This window comes from Phoenix dactylifera, chromosome 2, assembly GCF_051530095.1.
Source record: "Phoenix dactylifera cultivar Ajwa chromosome 2, Ajwa_hap1_PhDact_Kaust_v1.1, whole genome shotgun sequence".
Classification (NCBI taxonomy): domain Eukaryota; kingdom Viridiplantae; phylum Streptophyta; class Magnoliopsida; order Arecales; family Arecaceae; genus Phoenix; species Phoenix dactylifera.
In genome coordinates this window covers 8,378,566-8,397,078 of record NC_143191.1, presented here as the reverse complement: position 1 = coordinate 8,397,078, position 18,513 = coordinate 8,378,566, and the positions used below count along the sequence as shown (strand labels likewise).

General features: G+C 35.5%; 1 protein-coding gene across 2 annotated transcripts; it reads left to right on the top strand.

Moving 5' to 3' along the window:
• Positions 1-1,689: 1,689 nt before the first annotated feature.
• On the top strand, positions 1,690-18,355 carry LOC103698380 (Mo25 family protein). 2 transcript variants are annotated; one of them, XM_039132365.2, is made up of 11 exons: positions 1,690-1,911; positions 8,173-8,337; positions 8,411-8,529; positions 10,837-10,911; positions 12,566-12,659; positions 12,745-12,804; positions 12,987-13,052; positions 13,131-13,229; positions 14,421-14,465; positions 16,236-16,338; positions 18,038-18,355. In XM_039132365.2, exons 1-11 carry the CDS (start codon positions 1,804-1,806, stop codon positions 18,121-18,123), a joined length of 1,020 nt encoding a protein of 339 aa, XP_038988293.1. In that variant the 5' UTR covers positions 1,690-1,803; the 3' UTR covers positions 18,124-18,355. The 2 variants fall into 2 exon arrangements, with proteins under 2 accessions (XP_038988293.1, XP_038988289.1); XM_039132361.2 differs by having other exon boundaries at positions 1,704-1,911; positions 12,972-13,052.
• The last annotated feature ends 158 nt before the right edge of the window (positions 18,356-18,513 follow it).

Sequence of the window (18,513 nt, the reverse complement as noted above, 5' to 3'; positions counted from 1 at the left end):
AGGCATGGATAATGACAATAATGGCTATAAGTGTAGCAATGTAGTCAATGTTGCAAGGGTTATATCAATAATGTTGGTTAGATTAAAGTTTTATGGCACAAAAGTGAAACAAAAAATTGGACAAAAAACTCAAGACATGAATAAGCATTTTTGAAATTGAAAATATAAAGTCAAATCAGAATATGACAGCATGCAGTAAGACTAATTTAGTCCATCAAAATCCTTGAAATATTTGCATAACAAATTTTTGTACAAGTTGCAGTATCCTTTTATATATTCATAAATCTGCTTAAATTAAATGAGCTATGGTAGTGGTAAAACATTGAAGATATATATGTCCTACTTTTATTATTGTTAAATAGGTGTAAATAAAGTGGTAATGTTTGTAGAAACATGAATCACAATGCAACTATTTGGTATCATTATCTATCACCTGGACTTGCAAAAAATAACATTACTAGTGGGAGCATCTCTTGAATGTCTTGATATTTATATTTTTAAGAAGGCAAATTAAGAGTAAGGTAAACTTGATGACTAGATTAAGTGGGAACTATCATTTTTCATTCAAGATGCTAGAAAGAATTTAGTTAGTTGTTTATTTTTTACTCCTTTTCTAGTACTATAGATTGCAAGATAATAGTTGCCAACTTTGATTTTGCATCCACTCACTATAAGAGCTTTTGGCATGGGAATTTTTTCTCTAAAACAAAGTTGTTAATATGCTGCCAATTATTAACTTTTGAAGTCACAATGGTTTTAGCCCCCTTTCAGCTTAGAAATTAAAATTTTTATTCATTTTTTACAAATTTTTCTTGGTAAAGTCAATTTTGCGCAATTTATATCTCATTGGTACTTAATGGTGGAGAAAAAGCTCTCAGTTGTTGCATTTTTCTTGGTAAAGTCAATTTTGCTCAATTTACATATGATTAGAATTTAGTGATGGATAGAAAGCTATTAGTTATTATGCATACATACCATCATTATTAATTGTAATTTGGTGCTACCACAAGCAGGAGTGACTTAGCCCACTCTACTTTTGTGATATCGTTACTTTCACAACTTACATGAGCCTTTGAGGTCCTAAGGGTGGTATGATTTTTTTCAGAAAAGAAAGAAAGTTGACGAAGCAAAAACTTCTTCTTGGTCAAATCGATTGAGCAACATGATTTTGAGAAAGGATAAATTTTGTTATTTTCCCATCACTTCATAAGGACACCATAATAATTATTTGGCTGTCTTGGCAATAGCTTTGAAACAAGTGGCTACATCTAAGAAAAATGTTTAAGCATTAATATTAATTTTGCTCAAAAGAAATTGTAGATTAGACGCCGGGAATATGTACAATCATTTGTTACTTTGGGATTTAAGAACATTCAAGTTAAATGGTTTTTGCCAAAAAAAAATTACAAAATATATATTAAATAATATTTAGTTAGGTGTATCAAGAATTTTAAATTTGTGCGCCATTCATCCTGTACTTGAGCAAAATTGTGCAAAACATCCCTAAATATACATTATTCTGGAAAAACGTTTCTACTTTTCTAGCAAAATCAATAATTAAATATATTATTTATGCAAAATCTACTATTTTATTAGTATAATAATTTAATATTCATTTTCGTCCATTCATTCTTCTTGCGTGCCAGACCGTTCAAAATTAAACCGGTCTGTACCAAACCGGCCGAGTCAGGCAACTTTGGACTCTTCGTCCTGGCTTTGCGTAAAAAGGTGAAGGTGGAGGAGAGGAGGGGGGGGAGGACGCCTACCACCACATCGACCCGGAGAGGCGGAGGGAGAGTCGCCATGGCCTTCTCCTTCTTCAAGCCGTCCAAGGCCAGGTCGTCCCCTTCCGACCTCGTGAAGGCCATCCGGGAGAGCCTACTTGCCCTTGATACCAAGACCGTCGCAAAGGTGAGACGATGAGATCTGCCGGAAAAAAACAATCTTTCTCCGTCTTCCATCTGATCAGATTCTTGATTTTTGTTTGTTTGTTTTTTTTTTGGTTTCTTCCAACGGAAGGTGGAGGTTGGACATGGGTTTTGTTATGTTTTTCTAGTTTTCTTTTGTTCTTCGGACAAAATTGGTGGCGTTTGGGAAAGTGGATGAGCAATTTAGTGGGAATTCTGTGTCGAGGTCTTTTCACGTGATCTGAATTCAGTCTCTTTGCTATTGATCTGTTTGTTAAGTCAATGTTTGTCAATGCACTTTTAGGCGGGGCTGGGGTGGGTAGGGGTTCCTGATTCATGCTGATTTATTTTATTTTATTTGTTTGTTGAGCAAATTTGTCGCTGAATTTGTCGTAGTTTTTCAATGGAAACTTATCTTTCTGTCATTTCTTTTGTGACATGAATGAGCAATGCATACTTCTCCTATAGGTTTGTAGCTTCTTGAGGCAAATTGAAGGAGATTTTTCTTGGTAGGACAAATTCTTGGCTTTATTTCATATTACACATTATCTCATCCACTCACATTGCACATTATCTCATCCAAAGTTTAAAGAGATTGAGGCTAAAGCTGAAGATTGCCTGGTCCTTCATCAATGAAAACTTGACTGTAGTTAATATGGACCTGGGGTGTCACAATGTGATAGTTGTAAAGTTGTCAAGAAGAACATTAGTCGAATAGTTCAAACTCAGTCAGCTTGCATGGTTAAAAGCTGGAAAATAAATTTGGTAAATCTTCTTAAAAGTTTGAAATATATGAGCTGTTTTTTGTTATAAGTATGCATATCATAGAATAATTCAGCCATGGCGATGACTACAACTTAGCCAGATTATGTTTCCAAAGGTACTTGGTTTTGCTTTACACTGGGGATTACACATTTTGTTTACTTTTTTGTATAAAATAGGATTAGAAGAAGAAACAGAAAATTAATGAAGGTCAAAACTGAAAAAATTGTAGGCTCTAGCTTGCATTGTAGTGCATTATGTCACATCCTATATATCCAATTGTAGAACAGGTTGTGAAAGAAACATAAAGGATAGTGGCTGTAAATGTACAAAATAAAAAGAGGTTAAAATTTCTATCGTTTATAGAGAAACTGAGAGATAACATAGGTAATAAATGTGATTGTACCAAGATTCATAGGCTTTGTTCGCATATAATAGTAATGTTTGATGTATTATCTAGAGTTCATATCTCTTGTTTTTAGAGTACATTGATATTGGAAGCATGCAAACAATGCAATATATCACAAGTATTGGCACGATGGGAAGTTGAGTCTTGATGGAATATGAGTGTAGACCTTACATATGACTAGCACATATAATAAGGAAGACTTTGAAATTTATAACACTATAAAACCTATAAAGTACAACCATATTGCTATCTGTAGCTAAAAAGTCATGGAGTAGGGGCGAAGCTAGGATTTTTGTCTTGGAGGGCCAAATTCTTAATAAAAAAAATATCTATTCAATGACATATGCCATATACTATATGTAAGTTGTAAAATTATTTAAACTTTCATGGCATTGAAATTATTTGGGTTAAAAAACAAGAAATTTAAATAAATTGGCAGGCTTATAATGAACTATAACAAGTCAAACATGGCATCATAGAAAATGTGAAACACAAAAGAGATTGTGACATAGAGGTTATTCTATTATGTTGTATCCAAATACTGCATGGATCTAAAAATGTGAAACAACAATGGTACAAAGAGTGAAATAGATGCATCAACATGAGGTGAAACTAGTTAAATCAATGAACATCAACATAAATCCAACAAAGTAAAAGCAACAAGTCTTGTTCCCACGACCATCAAAAAAAAAGAAGAAAAAACAAATCATGTTCCCACATAAAGTAACATCAAAAAGTCTTGCTGTTTATTTTGTAATATGTTATATGTTTAGAAAAAAATAATGTAGTAAGCAAGGTGCTTACACTCCTTTAATCTTGAATTGGGAACTTGGGAAAGCAAGTCATGAATAGGGGAAGCAAGTTTTTGTTGCACGAAAATCTAGGGGGATGGCAACCCCTCCGTGTCCATTGTCCCCATCCTGACCATTAGACCCATCACTATTCGAAGAGTCGCCATCATTGCTTGTATTACAAGATGATCTGGGAAATCTATCATTGGAAAGCTCGGTAGTCTCGGAGTTAATGTAAACTGGCTACTCATCCACTTCTAATGGATTTGCATTCTTCTTTTCTTTCTTTTACTCTGCTTGAGCTGATGTTTGGGGCACCGACTTCTTACCCTTGTGTGATCGACCTTTCTGATGCTCTTGGTTAGCTTGAACAAGCAGACTCTCTTGATGGGTTCTACCTTCTTGACTGGCTCTACCTTTCTTTATTTTTGGAATTAACTTCTTCTTTATTTTTATCCTTTAATAAAAATATATTTTACTAAAAATAAAATAAATATAAAAATAAAAAAATATCATTGCATAAATCTGAATGAGATCTATTAATATATCACAAAATCAAGCCAAAATACAATATTTTGGCACGATTTTCTCATATTTTTCAATTTCTGCTTATATATGTGATGTAACAAAAAAAGGAAGAGGGTAATATCTCAATTGGACCTCCTTCTCACTGTTCCACTCTCCTTCTCTTTGTCCTCTCTTATCTTTAAACAAACGGAGAAATGGATGTCAAGCTCATTCTAAATAATTGAGGCCCAAAACTAGGGTGTCTCGTATCACTCCGAACCGCCTAGTTTAGGGTGTACTAAATTGAACCTATAGGGAATCAGGATAGCTTGTTGGCTTAGTAAATAGGCTGAGAGAAGGAAAACGGCCCGGTTCCAGCCGTGATTTAATAGGTCGGTCCTCCTCCCTTGCCCCCCTCTCTAGTTGGGTAGACACGCAATCGCCCCCCTTGCTCAATTGTCATCGGCAAGCATCCCTCCTCTCCCTGTCTCCCTCTCTCATGGCGTCAGGGTTAGGGTTTCAAGCTCTCTCTCTCTATTTCAAGCTCCTTACCCCTAACGACGAGGGCTTTCGAGCCCTCTCTCCTCCTTCCTTCATCTCCCTCCCTTCCTTCCTCTCCCTCTTCCTCCCTCCGCTCTCTCTCTCTTTTCTTATCTCTCCTTCTCCCTCTCCTCTTCCCTCTTCGTTTCTCCTTATTGCGCCACATCTTGAAATGACATGGTATGGATCTATACCATACCGAACCAGTTGCTGGCCAGTATGTCCTTTGGTACTGGTTTGGCGAACATTGTCCAAAACCAATATGGGGCCCTTACCAGGCTAAATTGCTCGAATTATATGATTTTGGACAGTTTGGCACAGTAAGGATTATTTCACACCAGTCTAGGCACAGTCCCGTGCCGAGACCATGAAACATCCCAGTTCGTTGTTGATACAGTATGGTACTAAACAAACTAGGCAGCTAGGTTCTGTACTGTATATCTTGTGCTGTACTACTATCTTATGAGCATAACAATTCTACATATAGTGGTCTACTATTAAGGTGTCTATACAACTTGTTTATGTAACTCTATCTAGCAGCCATCATAGACAATTGTCTTAATTTCTTTTGTTCAAATTTGGTCTTATGGTCCAATGATAGCATAGTGAATGCTTTTGCTGGACATTAATTTTGTCACCCTTGTTTTCTTGGCTACTCTAATTCCTTGGATTCCTAGAGATAATGAAGATCATTGCTTTATGGTGTTCAAAAGGCTACCTAAAGGTAATCAGTAATCACTTTTACTAGATTCCAAGGGTTTAAATACTGGTGGGACAGCAGGGCATCCCATTTTCTCAAGTATCAGATTGGGGCACCATCCTGAGTGTCAGGATGGGACAAGTCTGGAAATGGACTGGGACGGGATGGGAAATCTACCGTCCTGAGTGTTGGTATGTGGGGCATCTTGTTTCGTGGAAAGATCGGAATACCCCATCCCATGATATTTAAGACCTTTCTAGATTCACATATTATTATTCAACTATAGAAGGCGAGCCTTGGTGCAAGGATAATGTTGCTCTATTATGGCTCGGGTGTCACGGTTTCGAAACATAAAAACGATCTCTCCGAATACATGAGTAAGGCTATGTACATTTGACCCTCCTCTTACCTCTCAATGGCAGGAGCTTTGTGCATTGGGATGTGCTATATTATTATTCGACGACATGTAACACTGTATGTGCTTGGATGGTATCACTCCTCGTTACTTGAGCAAGGGGCTAGGGTTCGATTTTGGTTGGAGTCATCGCTCGAGGGATGGGGTGTGTATAAGGTAGAAGGTGGGGATTGCCAAACTAAATGTTTTCCATCAGCAACTTGATTTAAACCATTGGATTCGACTATATAGAGAACATGTCATCAAATGTTGGCTAAAAGTTAACCAAATTCTTCTTATTGTCTAAATGGTTATAATTTTAACTCTTGTTTGATAAAGGAATTACATCTCGTTTGACATAACTGTCCATGGGGCATAACTTTCAAGTGCTAGCCCATGGCAACTTGTGCTTATAGGTATGTACCATGCCAGGACAACGCTGACATTTGGCACTGGATTGATACATAATACCAGGCTGTTGTTCAGCATTGGGTAGGTCGGCAATATTGACTTGTGTCAAGTCGATATGGCTCAATATCACTTTGCACTGAGCCAAAGGGGTACTTAAGTCCTTTTCTCATATAAATTCCTTGTTTAGGCACAAGAAGGTAACCATGTCAGCATGACATGGCATGGAATGGCATGATGTGGAAAGTGCTGTTGTGCATTATGACATGCCCCATGCCAGTGGCACTTAAATCCTCCCCATAAAGAATTTGTTCTCTTTGGGTGTATTTCACATATTATGGCAACTGTTTTTTTATTCCTCACTGTTTGGATCTGGATAATCAGATTCTATATCATCATTGTTAGATATTTGAGTACCTCATTCAACAACTGCATTGTAGTGCCCAAGCTAATTCCATAATGGACATATGCAAGAGTACTTTGTTCTTCTCTAATCTTAATTTCTAGATCCTATATTTCATAATGCTAAACATTTTGTGTGACTATATTCATCTGTTGTTGAGATGTTGATGTAGGACAAATACCTTAACAGTTTGGGATTTGGTCTTCATAGGATAATCTTGATTTTATCCTTAAACTATATAAAAGTGGCTTAATTTCCCAATTTTTTGATTCCAAAAATAACTTTGATTAGATTTCTCTTTTAAAAGTTTTAACATATTCTAGACTTCAGTAGAAGAAGGGACCCTACAACTTCTACAAGGATATGTCAATATATATGGGCTCTTAACAATTTCAAAGGGAGGAGGAAGAGAGATACTTCTGAGCCAAGAGACAAAATGGAGATATAATGTATTAGATTTTAGTTAGTTATTAATTATTTATTTTAGATATTTACAAATTCAGATTTTAGTTAAATTATCTCAAATCTAAAATCTTTAGCCACCGCATATAAGTACGGATGCATTAGTGATAACTAGATAACTATGAAGTAATAGAATCTGCAATAATTAGTTTAGTAAGAAGTAAATAGAATCTGCAAGTATCTAGAACTATCTGTGCATTCGGTACCTTATGTTCTTTTCAACGTACTACTACTAAACATAGACCAATATAGCCTTCCGATAGGGGGCTCGTATAAATTTTATATTGGCAACCATTATATTTGTAGGAGATGATTTTTCTTTGCATATTTGACTATAGATGTTCCATAATCAAAATGTGACCAGTCTCTTGACTTTATTATTCTAAAGAAACCTGGCAACATTCATCTTCCATGACTATCGATATAGTACCAAGATATGCATGTACACATAGTACCTCACCTACCTTTGCATTCGGCCACCATCACCTGCACATGAACAGATTCATAGACTCGCCTATCCCAATGCATGTGCTCATGCTCATATGCAGGCATGCACGTACATGTAAAGCACCATACTTGTCAATCATACTTTCGAGTTCAGAAAATCCTGTAAGTGTCCAAGTTGCTTCAAAATCAGTCTATGCACCAAAAAAGAATTAATCCTAGCAAGTTTTATTTAAACTGAAATGTGGTGAAGTCATATTGGTGGTATATATTTGTGCTGAAGATCATTTTTTTCACAGCGCTAATGCTTGCTATAGTTCCCGCTGGATAATGAGGTCTATATCTCATTTTGCATATCATAATTTGACTAACCTCATTGAAGTTATATATATATATATATATATCTATATATATATATGAATGCATTTATATTTCATCATATCAGGCTCGTGAAGAAGCTGAAAAGAATATTCTTTCAATGAGACAAATGCTGACTGGAGATGGAGAAGCTGAACCAAATCAGGAGCAGATATCGCAGATTGCTCTTGAAATTTGCAAGGAGGGTGTTCTTTCCCTTTTTGTTCATAAATTGCCATCATTGGGGTGGGATGTAAGTTCTTTATGACATACACAATTTTATGTCTATTCTGAGTGTTGCAAGCTAACTAAGGCTTTCAAAACAGGCTAGAAAAGATATAGTGCACTGTTGGTGCATTTTGTTAAGGCAGCAAGTTGGTTCTGGTTATTGCTGCGTGGAGTATATTGAGAATCATTTGGAACTTTTGGACTTCCTTGTTGTTTGGTAAGTTAGATATTTCTAGAACCTCTCCCCCTGCCCCCGCATCCCTCCATCTCCCCTTTCCTCTCTCTTTCACTCTCTCTTTCTTTCTCATATTAGGCTTTATCTTTTAGTTTATAAAGGGCACACCTTCATGTTTTAACCTTTAAGGTTGTCATAGATGTCTGCCTAGGTGGTCCAGCCTAAGCACTCAAATAACCCAACTGCCTCATGCTTGACACTTTTCAGGCCACCGAGCTTGGCAGCAATCCAAGCACGTAGGTTGGTGCCTAGACAGGCACTTGGCCACCTAGGAACTGCCTGTCTCGGGTGTTAATTGCTTATTGAAGGCATAAAATTTTTAACTAATTCTGTCTCTAAGTAAAAAAAAACTTAAACAGACAATAATTGAGTCCATTTATAATGTGTTCTCTTAGATGCCAATTGATGCTTGCACATGTTACCTTTCAAGATTTAAATTCTTTCAATCACTTAATAGTAAATTACTAATTAAAACTAAAGTATTAAAACAAAATTTTCATTATTGACAATTTAGATAGTCAACAAACTTATTTTTTTCAACATGATGTTTGTTGATGTGACTTTTTTTGAACTATACATGATTGTCTACGAAAACATACAGGTTTATTAGTTTTTAGAATTTCACTCTATGGCACTCGCTGATCACCTAGGCATGCCACCTAGGCCTTTCAAGGGGTCAATACCTAGGATCACCTATGTGATTTGACAACCTTTTAAATATGTTGGCTGGTTACTACGTCTGAGCAGCCTGAGCTATAGATAAGTGCTTTGAATTAATTAAGTTATATACATGATCAGCTGATATATTGGTATATAATCTGTTGCCAACTGCTATGTCAACTGTCAAGGGTCATTAATTCATAGAGAGCAGATTTATTCCTGAATCCCTTGACAGGGTTTCCTGTAAAACTTGTTCTCTGGAAGCAAACTTCTCCAACGCCTATTGGGGGGCTGTATGGTGCACCAATCATAGTCCCTATAAATAGGCTGGAAGTAGCTGTAACACAACTTAATAATAATGCTGATAAATATAATATAAATGGCAGCCTAATTCATGTGATCGGCTTAGAAGGTAATAGGGGTCCACTAGATGATCAATTTTATTGAACTCTACCATTTGTAGAGACTAGTTAAAGCACTTGCAATGCACATACATAGAATATAATAAAGGAATTTGATAATTGCTGTATTTCTTTATCAAAATTTTTCTGCTGCACATTTTATTATTTGTATGGAATATAGATTTACACTTAATTTTTTGTGGTTCATTTTTGGTTCTCAAAATTTCTTTGTTCTTGTTCTATTTCTTTGAATCTATTTACTTTTTCCCTTTTTGGAGTGAAAGTCTATTTTCCTTGACCTTGAAGGTCAGATCTCATTCCCTGTGTAGGATATTTTATCCTTGATTATCATAAACAAAATGCATATTTTACCTCAATGTTAGAGTAATTCATCATGGATGATTAGAAGTAAATAAAGATTTTGTGAATCTATACAATGTGATACATAACCAAGTTAGTCTCTAGGTTGTTTGTGCATAGATGATCCCCAAGAAAAAGAAAACATGAAGACGGCAAACTCATTATATCTTCTAAACTCATGATATTTTCTATTCTGTGTTTCTGGTAATGAGATATGCATACAGACGCATATGCATGGCTGACTATCTGTCTATGCATAAACAGTCTATTAGATTGTCTGATTTAAATCAGCTATCTTGAATTAACTTTGTTAGAAGTTCAGATCTAATGCCTTCATCATTAGGATATGCTACTCCTCATTTCTTTCATTAAGTTCCTGTAGGTATTGTACACTTTTACCCTTGAAGTTAATTATAGCAATGGAGTGTACATGGATTTCATGGATACATGTAGTGCATAAACACATTTTTAATAACCTCATGCATAAATACATACCAGACAAGAAAGTTATCTGGAATGATTCCTAAAGAGGGCAACATAGAATGAATTTCAGTAGAAGTGCATCAAACTTGATATATTTTGTTCCTGTCTCTGTAGTAAGAGTTCATACTAGTTGATAAATGTTGTTTACATGGATGGCAGGTTTCATGTAATGTAATACTTACGCATAATTATATGTATGTATGCTGGTAAACATGCATGAGCAGCTTTCTACTATTAATATTGTTAGGTACACTTCAAAAATTAGTCTTGGCTTGTACACAGTGACTTCTGAATTTTCCATTTCTCTTCTTGGCTAAATGGCTCATATTTGCAAATAATGCATAATGTCATGAAGCTTGATTTAGTTAACATTGTTTTCAAACAGTTATAACAACAAAGAAATTGCATTGAATTGCGGTAACATGTTGAGGGAATGCATCAAATATCCAACGCTTGCGAAGTAAGATATTTAAATATTTGGTTACCCTGTTTGCTTTTAGTCATCATCTAATATATTCGTATTTGGTGTTCATGTTATTATATTGGGATGTAGGGATGAGATGTTAATTATCATGCTGAACATATATCAAATATTCTGATGACTTTGACAACTTAGTTTTGATCTAGTTTTGTGGATATGATGCATATGCTACCTGTATTAGAATTTTTCCTTTTATAGACTTTGCTAGAATGCAGAGTAAATGAGGACTAAATAACCTTTATGAGGATCCTGGCTAGGATTCCACCAAGCATTATCTGAATCTTGTCGAATTTCTGGTTGTTATAGTTGTTACTTATTGTTTTTTTTATAACAATCTTTCTTCTTTTTTTCTATGCATGGTTTGATCTTTCTTTGTATGACTGAACCTTTCTGTTGAAGCATCTTCATATAAGGCAACAATTAGATGCCCTAATCATGATTTATGCTTGTTTAGCAGTTAAATGCAGTTCTTTGCAAAACTAGTGTAAATACATTATATTGACACCTCTAATTCATTCCATTGATTTGAGACTAACACGTGATGTTTCCTAGCAAAAAAAAAAAAAAAACTCATATGATGTTCATTCATTTGTATACTGATTGAAACAATTAGCCTAGAAAATTTCACAATCATAATTCCTGTAGGAATTTAGTTTTTGAACCATAATCAAAAAATATTTTAGATGTTCACATTTATTTCAGACTAAAACAACATAAAATGGAAAAACTTATCATTTAATTTTTACCTTCAAGGCCACAGTAATGGAGGATATTTTATTGTCACTTTCCCTGATGCATCAAATGCTATCAGAAAATTAAGGCCTCGTGTTTTGTGCATATATATCACTGAAAATCCTAGCTACCTTGTTTCTTAGTATTGATGTTATTTGCCATTTTTCCAATTGTAAATACCAACTCATTTAAATAGTCTTAGTTAGTTTGTGTTGAATGCTGATTTGTGCATGTGTATGTTAGCACATTTCCTTTTTCCTGTCTATGTTTTGTTAGCTTACAGATCATTATACGAATTGTATAATTTATGTCATGTCTCTCATGAATGATTTTGAAGTTCTTGCCTTACCTTGTTTTAGTATTATCTAATATAGTAAATGACACAGTTCAATTGAAAAAGGAATGTTAGACTATTACTTAAGACATGATTGATATTAGTTACTGTAAAAACTATCTGGATGCACCTATGCATCTAATTGCTGAAACAGATAGACCTTGATATGCTATAGGACCTTTTTGTTTCATTGATATGGATCCTGTGTTGAAGATTTGTTGTGCTTATTTGGCTGTTCTGCAGCACAAAATCTTAGATGTAGAATCTCATTACTACCATGCCATTAGGATGATGACTAGGAATCTTGGTGCACATATTTTCCGATTGCAAAAATTTTCCTGGAGATTTCCATTGCCAAACAATTTTCATCTGCCTGCATTAAGCGTATTTCCTTATTTGATATTTAATATCTGGGTTTTACTTCTTGATAATGGAGTCCATCAACAGATAACATATACGAAGAAATGTGTTTATTTGATTTCATGCTTAGTTCTCATCATCCTTTATCATCCTATGACACATAGGTTTTGATTTTTCATGCATTTTGATTTTGTAGTGCTCTTTCAGATATCTATTGGAATCAACTAGCTTCGAACTGTTCTTCAAGTATGTCGAACTGCCAAACTTTGATATTGCTTCTGATGCTCTTGCCACCTTCAAGGTCAGTTTTGTACCTTTGTTTGCTTTGTACAATTTTTTAGATATAAAATCTCCCATTCACGTGTTCTGAAAGAAATGTGTGGCAGGACTTGCTTACAAAACATGAAACTGCAGTTTCCCAGTTTTTGAGTTCCCACTATGAACAGGTTGGCCAATATTATTTTCTTTCTACTATATTCTAGTTTATGCACGCTCAATTTTTTTTTCTAGATGCTGATTAGGTTGATCTAACGGAAGTCTTATACTTCTAGTTTAGTAGTCCCAGCATGAAACTAATGTTTGTAAATGTATTTCATGCAAATAATCTGATTAGAGAATGTTATTCCAGTTCTTTGAGCTCTATGAAAAGTTGTTGACATCTACAAACTATGTGACAAGAAGACAATCCTTGAAGGTTAGGCATACAACTGATCTACACTTTGCTTTTATTATCTTTTTGAAAAGCGATTGATTGTAGTTTGTTATCTGTTAGTTTCTTTCGGAATTTCTTTTGGAGACTCCAAATTCACAGATAATGAAGCGCTACATTATAGAAGTTCGATACTTGAAAATTATGATGGCACTTTTGAAGGTACTAATGTCTTCCCCCAACATCCTTGTATTTTCTTTTAATGCTTAAGCTAATATATATTAATCAAGTTAATTGTATGTAGGAATACTTTCATGTTATATTTTTATATTTTATTGTATTTGAGATGTCAATGCATCAAACTTTGGTGCAAAGAGCAAAGCATAGAAGATGTATATGCTTTCACAAAACATATTCACCTTATTTTGAGAATGGCAGATGGGTACCCAAGAGAATATACAAAGTTGGCATTAGCCTTCTTTGAGTGAAAAATATGAAATCCACTTATTTCTTTGCATGCTTTTGTATTTTTCATTTCCAAAAATTTAAATTAAGGGGATTCTGTACAGTCATGCAAAAAATTAAACAAACATGCCCATAAAAATAGTGTAGGGCTTTTACCTAATCATGTACTCCTGGTACATATGATCTGGCAAGTGTTTCTCACAATTGAGTGCCAAGTGTTGTGGCTCAATGTCCACTATTTAAACCCATTCTAGTTTGCTGCTTGGTCTTGCTTCACTCACCAGATAGCCTTTGAGGGTTTCTCCAAACCCTGCGCACTAAAAGCTGCTAGAAAATAAAGGAAGGAAAAAGATGATAATACGAGGGAGAGATTGTGTTTGAGAGAAAAAGGCATGGAAGGGATCAGCCCCAAGGATTCAAATCCTGTATGATGGGGTTGTCCCACTTTTTTCTGTGGAATGGGACATGCTAGGATGTGCTGCATCCTAACACCCAGGATGGTGGGATGCCTCACCATCCCACCGGGACTTAAATCCTTGATCACTGCCTCCCTTTTCATGGGATGGGCTCCAAGTGGTTTTCTACATGTGCCTCTCCTAATATAATTAGGAGGGAGATTCAGCACAGTGTGGGGGGAGAGAAAGGAGGTGGGGTGGAGTAAGAGCAAAGTCCAGTCTTTTTACATGTCGTGCTTACAAATTGCTATAGTCATAAAATGTTAGTGGGGATGTGAAGCTCTCCAAAACTATGAAGTCCCAATTAGATTGTAATGACTGATAATAATAGAATAGTGAATGCATACTATACCCTTCCAAGTGTAGCAATGTGACTGGCATAACTTTTTACCAAATTTCATCTATTTTTCTGTTAAGATACTTATCTTGAGTTTTACAAATCAGTACTATTATTGTTCTTGGTTTGTATTCTAATGGAGCTATATTGATGCAGGATTCAAGCAAAAATATCCAGATTTGTGCATTCCATATTTTTAAGGTACTTTTATCGAGCAGTGCTATTTATACTTATTATAAAATTTTACTAAGGTTTGTATTCCCATATATTCCACAAAACCTTGATAGTGTCTTCTTCATTGTGAATGAACAAGGAATTTTCATCTTCTAGACTACTACTGGATGTAATGCAAAAGCCTCAGAAGGAACACCATGCTGTAATCTGAGGCTTCCACGTGAGGCTTATTTTAGTATAAGCAATAATAAGATGGGAATGCATCATAGGCCCCATGTAGAGCATGGTTCTAGTTTCACAAGGAATCCTGTTGTCTCATAATGTGTTGTTTCAGTAATGCTTTATTTTTTAATATAAATTTGGAAATTCCTCATCTCTTGATGCTAGGGCAACTAAGTAACCCTCTACCTGCTGTCATCGACCCACTTGCCTTTACACCATTGACTGGAGGCTTTTGTGGAGTGCAGCAGCCCTCCAATAGGCTGTCACCAATAGTCCATAGTCTAAAGGCCCCTAAAAGCTTTTTCTTGTACTTACTCTTTTACTTTCCTTTTCCTATTTTCTTCTTATGTTACTCTTCCTTCTCCCTTCTTATTTGGAAGATCATTTTTTCTCTTCTTCCTCCCCTTTTCTCTTCCTTTTCCTCCCTATTTTTGTCTCTTTCTATTTTTTCTCCTAGTTGCAATTTTTTTTGAATGCAAATATGGAATTTCAATTATGACTTGTAAGCTTTAGAATTTTCTTCTTGAGTTGTCATATTTTTACTTTTCAGTAGGACTGCAAATGAATCAAGCTGCTCATGAGTAGCTTAGGCTTGGCTCATTAATTACTCATTCAAGCTCAGCTCAACTAGAAAATAAGCCGAGCTCAAACATTGTTTAGAGATTGGCTCCAAAAATGACCCTAGCCTGAACATAGGCTCTGTTTGAAAGCAGTGAAAAAGCTCACCTTGGCTTTGATTAAAGCTCAGCTCAAAGCTTTGGGTCGAGCTTGAGCACTTTATCTAAAGCTCGGCTTGAGCTTGAGTAAAGCTCGGCTTGAGCTTGTCTAAAGCTCGAGCAGCTGTTCAAATATACCAAGCCGAGCCGAGCAGCCTCATACTCTTCTTTGCTTGGCTCTTTTACACCCCCACTTTGCAAATTTACTTTTACTATGTGGTTTTGTTGTCACCTAGCACTCCTATATTTGACTTGGTTGATTAATATGTGATGAAATGATGCCATTGGTTTGATTGATTTTAACAACTGTGGTTCTATAATGGTGAAGTTGGTCTTTTACATGTATGATTTGAAAGAAAAATGAGGTTGATTGTGATATTGTTGGCCTTTTTGGTATTTTTTTTGCCATTTGAAAGATGGACTGCCTAGCTGCTTTTACCACTCCAGCTTGGCCTGCTTGATGGCGCACAACCATCCAGGCTTTCCCCATTACATGTACCAAATTCTAGTTTGATGTTTAGCTGGACTGTAAAATTTTGCATAGAGCTGTGTGTAATTTCCCTGACAATTGTGTATTTCAATTATCATCATGTTGCATACTTATCACTTTTGCATATCTTATTACTCCTAGCTATGCCTTCTAGTTATTTAGTTTATTTATCTAGATCACCCTTCACCTAAGGTACTTAAAAGTTATAACCTTCTTTGCTACCGAAAAAATATGAAACTAAGACCTAGGAAGACAGTACTTTCTGGTCAGTCAGCAAAGTTGATAATATTTTAGATGAAAGTCTCAGTTGTTCATGGGATCTTAACCTACAACATGTGTTTCTTATACGCTTCTTTTATGTCGAGTTAGGTATTTGTTGCTAATCCAAATAAGCCACGTGAGATCATTGAAGTCTTGGCAAACAATCATGCAGAATTGCTGATGCTACTTCACTGTCTTCCTACAAGCAGAAGTAAGTTTTTCTTTTGATCATGTTATCTGTCCAAGACATTCAGGCAGGCACACATATGACTACATCTTGAGTTCAAAAAAATTAAATTCAACTGATGGAAAATATGATTATGTGAATTAATAATAGTTCAGTGATCATATAACTGGAAAATATCTGGATTAGCTAGGTTGACAGCTGAAAAGGAAGCAATTAAGTGGCTATTTATCAACTTAGCAAAGAAAAAAAGAAAAAAAAAAACGGTTGGTTATAGATCCACATGGTCTTATTAAACATATAGTTTCTAGTTCAGATCTTCCTCTCTCTCTCTTTCCTCCTCCATGGTAGTGAGTCATGTTTGCTGTGCCCAATTTGGTCTATACTTGTTATACAACGCTGACTGACATCTAACTGTCAGTGGATGTTTTAAAATAGTGAAATCTATTTTAAAAACTTTTAAAATTTTGATGCTATACTGCTCAGATCCTTTGTTTTTTCCTTTAACAACATCCTCTTCTTTTTTTTTTATCTTTTTGTTCCCAAGAAAATTTTCCAGATGTTTTTCCCTTTGAGTAACAACATCGGACACTTCAACATTGGTATTGTTATAGCTCACTGATACTGCAAGAACCCAATATCAAGACACCCACCTGCACCCATGTGTAAAAGCCAATGTAACATAGACCTTTTGTTGATGAAAAGGAATGTGTAGCTTTACTAAAACTTAAATGAGGAAACAATGCTTAGAGCTATATTTCCTCTAGGTTTGAGTGTCATAAGTGTCAAATGCATTGATATGTCCTGCACATTGTTGTGTAGCACATTGACTGCTACACTAGTATGTTAGTGCCAACTGATATTAAAAGAATATAAAACTTTGTGCTGAATTATACCTAAAAATTAGCATTTAAAACCAAAGTACGCCATACCATATCGAACTAGACGGTACGAGGTAATACCATATCGAACCAGACGGTACGAGGCAATACCATACCGGTTTGATATTGGTATGTAGTATGGGGGGGTGTGCCAATACTCGGTACGCCAAACCAGCCTCCGTACTAGACGTACCGACACAGTAATACGTTGGCACCAGTACAGAGCCTGGTATCGAGATGGCATACCTTGTTTAAAATACTTTCTTATAAACGATGGAGTGATAACATAAAGTCTCTTTGAATTCCCGTTTTGTCATCATACTTGGTGTCTTTCCATGAAGTTATGAGTTCACCTCAACAAGAATATAATCTCTTCTTCAGTAAATACATTCATCATGTTTCTCTCCACCTAAATATCACTTACAAGAGAAAAATTGGAGTACAATAATTTAAGTGGAATATGTAATAAACAATCTACAGATGTAAAAAGAATTTAGTATAATGATTCTAATCTTGGATATTTTATGGGTTGGGGGATCACAACCATCAATGGGTACTTTTTAGTCAGCAATGCACGCATGCTCTATGGTAAACTTTCAGCTTTACACTTCAAAGAAATGAAATGACAGCCCCGAACTTGAGAAAATCCCATCTTAGACCACCCATAAATAATCCGCATATGTAATGAAGGTAATCATTTCCATGCAGTTGTTTTCACTATGGGCAGTAAATGGAGGTGTGGAGATTAATCTGATTTGCCAAATAGTGAGCTGTCAGAGGGTGCTTCCTGCTTTTTTTCTCTTGTTTTTTAATTACTTACATCAGATTTTCCTTTGTTTCTATAGGTGAAGATGAGCAACTTGAAGAGGAGAGAGATTTAGTAATCAAGGAGATTGAAAGTCTTTCACATCCGTCGCAAGCAGCCATTTAGTAAAATGTTTTTTGTGTTTAGATGTTTTCCTTGTTTGTTTCTCAAATGTTCATGATTGTCATTATGATACTTTTTCGTGAAAACATTTATGTTAAATTAAGCTTCCTCTAAGAAAAATGGTCTGCTGATAGGGGATTTGTAATCCGAGTGTGATAACCATCAGTTTCTCGGTGGGATTAACAGTGGGTCGTCTTTGGAAAAAAAAAAAGGAAAAAGAGAATATAAATATTTATGATTGAGGCCTCAGTAGTGCTATAGTGGCATGCAACATTAGATGCTACGTTATAAAATGCAAGTTTGCTGCTTCATCTTATTGGCAGCGTTGAGCCAAATGTAATTCAAGAACCAGAACCCTATGGATCATGTTGTATTGGCAGATATCATCAGAAA

What these genes read in the sequence shown, in the direction of transcription:
- LOC103698380 (XM_039132361.2), top strand. Translation starts at nt 1,804, where the DNA reads ATGGCCTTCTCCTTCTTCAAGCCGTCCAAGGCCAGGTCGTCCCCTTCC. An exon ending in ATACCAAGACCGTCGCAAAG is followed by an intron (nt 1,912 to 8,172) that starts GTGAGACGATGA and finishes TCATCATATCAG; the next exon opens with GCTCGTGAAGAAGCTGAAAA. An exon ending in TGAGTTCCCACTATGAACAG is followed by an intron (nt 12,805 to 12,971) that starts GTTGGCCAATAT and finishes TAATCTGATTAG; the next exon opens with AGAATGTTATTCCAGTTCTT.